This window comes from Austrofundulus limnaeus, unplaced genomic scaffold (genome assembly GCF_001266775.1).
Source record: "Austrofundulus limnaeus strain Quisiro unplaced genomic scaffold, Austrofundulus_limnaeus-1.0 Scaffold2, whole genome shotgun sequence".
Taxonomy (NCBI): Eukaryota; Metazoa; Chordata; class Actinopteri; order Cyprinodontiformes; family Rivulidae; genus Austrofundulus; species Austrofundulus limnaeus.
Window position 1 is genome coordinate 3,567,854 of NW_013952404.1, and position 4,589 is coordinate 3,572,442.

Here is a 4,589-nt window from a genome sequence, read left to right on the forward strand (position 1 = left end):
GGATGGAGCTGATTTTATCGGGACAAACTGTTTCTGATATTAGCGGGGAAACTCCAGTCAAAGTTCTGTTTCCAGTCTCCTGTTTGTGTTGGCCTCCATGTTGGTGTCCAGTTACATCACAGTCTGACATGAGGGGCAACTGACCACAGACACAGCAGCTCTGGGTTCGGAGGGACAGAAAACAAATAATAGAGAGCAGACTGCTGCCTGCACATTGTGCGGAAACGATGCATCATTGTTGTCTGAATTTAATTACTGCTGTTTGTTTTTGTCCCGCTCTCAAGGTTTTGTTTAACAGTGAATGTTGTCATCAGCCCTGCTCAAGATGGCTACCACAGCTGATTGTATTTAACACTAAAATAGCTCTAGCTCAGTTTATTTGCCAGATGTAGAGCTTGAATTTGGCATGGAAGTAGCTGAGAGTCATCCTGAAAATATACTCCAAGCTCTAACAGMTTGTGTGARAATCTTTGTAAAAAACACCGACATAAAAGTGACACTCACTCCTTCAACAAATGCTACTTTCATTGTTTATGAGTTTTTCACGAAAAAAAGGCAGTTTATTTAAAAATAAAAAGTATCTACAGTTAATGACTCAACTGATATTTTCTTAGGTCTTTGTGGATGGAACTACAACCACCGTGGTCCTGCAGGGCCTCGACCCAYTGACAAAGTACCTGGTCAACGTCTACTCAGTTGTCGGTGAGGAGAGCAGCGAGCCTCTGAAAGGRACCGAGACCACACGTGAGTTTGTTTTCTTCAACAACTTAAAACGTCTTCTACAATAAACTACATCATACCAGGTTAACCCCTTCAGAACATACAGTATATGCTCTTTAGAAAATATATTTAACAACATAAAGCAAAAATGGACCATTTTTTTCTGACTATGTAATAAAAACAACAGTCTAAATTTRGGTTATTGGCGATTTTATTTAAACTTTTTTTTATACAACGGCTACATGAACTTTATTTATGTCAGTATTAGAAGCATTTTTAGTTTTAATATGTTGGGCTTGGAAACACTTAAAAAAGTTCTTCTTTTTTATTTTTATAAAACATAWTGTTGCATGGATAAACCCAACTGGAAACTGAATTTTCGATTACCTTAATCAGGAACTGCTGATGTTTCCGAGATATTCTACAACTAGCTTTAAAAAAGTTATTCCAAACTCTGTGATTTAGAGTCAAATTCTGAAACTTCAGATTTACGGKGCTCGGGATGAGAAAGAGTTTCAGTTTTCGGAACGCTCATAAATCTCCTGTCATTATTTTTCTTGAACGTTTGTTCTGAGTCAGCCGGTGTCACTGGATCTCTCTGGCTCAGCTGCACAGGTTTCACACACAGCGACGGCGTTTCCTGTGTGGTCTCCTCTAATAAACCCTTTAAAAGGTTTTATGCTTTCATTGGCTTGGCTATAAAGGGAGCAGCAGCAATAAATCTYATTTAGATGGAAGTTCAGAAGGGATTTATTTAATTAGATTCAATTTCAAGAACAATTTTGATTAATCTTGCATTTTCTTGATTGCTTTTTTATTGGCACTGTAGAGATTTAAAAGTTTATATAAGACACATTAGAAACCACCCTTTTTTGCCAAATGAATAATAACTTTTTAAACTGCATGAGCAACATGCCAAAAAATGTGCATCCCTGCATGCTCAGGGTAATGCTAATCAAAATGTTTTTTTTTTCATTATTTTGTTCCAGTGCCTCTGAGTGCTGTGAGGAGGATGAATATTTACGATGAACAGATGACCACCATGCGAGTGAGGTGGGAAGCGGCACAGGGCGCCACGGGTTACATGCTGCTGTACAGCGCCATCAACGCCACCCAGCCCACCACGGAGCAGGAGGTGACACGAACACAACCGAAGAGCCGATAACTGTTTAACAGGAAAACAATCTGGAAAACRAATCTGGAGAAACAAACACGAAAATTGACATTTCGATGCAGCAAATACACATAAGCACGTCGCTAACCTCCTAAAAATGCAGACGTCACCTGACATTTAACAACTCTTTTTCTCACCATTCATCAAACTTTAAAAAAAAAAAAAAACAAAAACAAAAGGGGTGTTGTTGGTCATAAGGGGGTGTATGAACTATGAGCTCACTCTGCAAAGGGAACATCATGGTTTGTTCATGAAGTGTCAAACCCTGTGGGCGAAAAAAAAACATTCAGCAGATGTGCTTAAAGCTAATTATTTTTCTCATTGCTTTTAGAGGGACTTTTAYATTTTCAGAAATGTAAAAGTCAGTGCAAAAGTTGTGAAACCAGCTCTAAGAGCTACATTCTCTTCTACTCTTCTGTGGTTTTGATCAATAGTTTTTCAGACAATCTGAAGATCCATTTTAAAGTGTTTCTTTAGATTTTTGTACTACTTTGGAAGATAAAAAGCGCGAGACTCAGCGGGCTCTACGCTGCCTTTCTGACCCTTTTTCTCATTTGCTTCGATTGCGTCTCAGGTGAGAGTGGGAGGAGCTACAACTGACGTCCAGCTGCAGAAGYTGCTCCCCAACACAGCCTACTCACTTTCTCTCTTTGCCCTCTACGGCGAATCAGCCAGCGAGCCACTGACCAAGCAGGGAGTCACCTGTAAGTTCATTAATCACCCTTTTTATTACGCCGAGTCAGCAGCTTCTTATATATATATATATATATATATAAATCTATACTTGTGTCTTTTATTTAGTGCCCATGCCACCAGCGGGGGAGCTGAGGGTCCGCGATGTCACCCACAGCACCATGGTGCTCAACTGGGAYGCTGCCCCCGGTCCTGTTCGTAATTACATCATCACCTACCAACCCGAGGAGGGAGAGGCGAAAGAGGTGAGCTCGTCTCCTGTTGTGTTGAACTTTCCCAGCGTCACTAAATTTACAATAAACGTTCATGTGGCAGCCAGATGTTTGAGCTGTGAGGGCGTTTACCACATGGATGGAAAGGTTCCTGCTGTTCCCACATCTCTTTTTTTTGTCATTCCATTTTTTTTTATAAAAGCAAAATGATTTACAAATCCTACACTCTGTGTGCTTTACTTGTTGTCTGTAGGAATAATGTAGTTTGATAGGAACAAATTTATTTTGATGGTCCTGACGGATGCTTTATTGTTCTGGCTCAGACCACATAATGGATCCTGCAGCTGGTTGGTTCAGGAACGTTCAGTGAAAGAAGATGAAAACATCAAAACGTGATTTTGCAGGGGTTTACGCGTGTTTACCGTGGATTAATATTTTATAGTTGCGCGTCTCCATTTGGGAGTTCTCGGGCAGGAGCAGCAGAATCTGGAGTCTGGGTTTTAGCTACATCCTTCGTCATAAATCAGACRGAGGTGATCCTCAAAGCTCCCAGGGAGGAAGCACACATGTGAAAGTGAGTCAAGGGTTGAGGATGTTTGTGATAGAAGCCAGTGACAGCATGCCCCTCACAAAACTAACTGCAGGACGAATTATTCCCAGGTGACGCCTCTAAGCTTTTGTTTTTTTCCGGTCGTGAGGGACAAACAGTTCAAGCAACAATGCATCACAAAAGAAGCCCATTTTCTTTGAGTTTCCTTTTGAAATGGCATGTAAATAATGATTTATTTCTGGTATTTTACAGCTGGAAGTGGATGGAAGCGTAACTGAGAAACAACTGGACAACCTGATCTCACAAACTGAGTACGCTTTGGCTGTTACTCCAGTCTATGATGAGGGACCCGGACAGCCAATGTTGGGGACTGCAATCACCGGTACTAAAAAGAAAAATCTCATCCTGACACCGTGTGATAGAGCAGGAAACATTTACGTTCTGCTTTCTGCTCTGTAGATGTGGTTCCAGCGCCAAAGAACCTGCGGTTCTCAGAAATCACTCAGACCAGCTTCAGAGCCACCTGGGATCACGGGGCCCCTGATGTGGCTCTGTACCGCATTGGATGGACCAAGAAAGGAGAAAACAACTTACAGTTTGTAAGAGATAATCAGTTATGAAAGATAATTGCATTTTTTTAAACAAAATATGTTGGCATTCTTACAGAAATACCTAAAAACATTGGCTGTAGTCCTCATATATGTTTCCACTATTAGAGTATCTCTTCTCACAGATTATTTTCCCCATCAGGCCATCCTGAACCATGATGACACGAGCCACGTTTTGGAGGAATTGGACCCAGACACGCCTTACGACGTACATGTTACTGCAATCTACCCAGATGAGTCAGAGAGCGAGGATCTGATGGGCACAGAGAGGACATGTAAGACTCTCAATTTAGCTGCTGTTTTTATAAGAACTTCATGCAAAACTGCATTTTGTAAACTACCTTCCCGGAGCTTCCAGCTGGATCTCCATAAAAGGCTAGAGTCATAACTAAAATGTTGATGTTGGAAAATAAGTTGATTAAAAAGTTCTGTGAAGGATATGGCCATTATATGTTTTTATTTTTGCCTCTGTAGTGCCCAGGGATGCTGGTAGACCAAGTGAGCAAGGTTTGTGGTAAAACAAAATGATGCTTTTTATTATTTGTGACAAAAGCATGTAGTCATCAGAGCTGTTGTTTCTGGGACAACAGTGGTTTCATCATCAAGAGTCCTTTAACCCATCATCCACCGCT

General features: G+C 41.0%; 1 protein-coding gene across 4 annotated transcripts in view; it reads left to right on the forward strand.

Moving 5' to 3' along the window:
* col12a1a (collagen, type XII, alpha 1a) overlaps positions 1–4,589 on the forward strand; it is a 54,065-nt gene that overhangs the window by 21,421 nt on the left and 28,055 nt on the right. For 2 of the 4 annotated variants that reach the window (XM_014011180.1, XM_014011164.1), the window contains exons 23-30: positions 615–744; positions 1,710–1,855; positions 2,469–2,598; positions 2,696–2,832; positions 3,602–3,731; positions 3,809–3,948; positions 4,100–4,232; positions 4,432–4,464. In XM_014011180.1, coding sequence (XP_013866634.1) covers positions 615–744; positions 1,710–1,855; positions 2,469–2,598; positions 2,696–2,832; positions 3,602–3,731; positions 3,809–3,948; positions 4,100–4,232; positions 4,432–4,464 — 979 coding nt within the window. The remainder of the gene's footprint in view (positions 1–614; positions 745–1,709; positions 1,856–2,468; positions 2,599–2,695; positions 2,833–3,601; positions 3,732–3,808; positions 3,949–4,099; positions 4,233–4,431; positions 4,465–4,589) is intronic. The other 2 variants (XM_014011173.1, XM_014011184.1) reach the window with 1 other exon arrangement.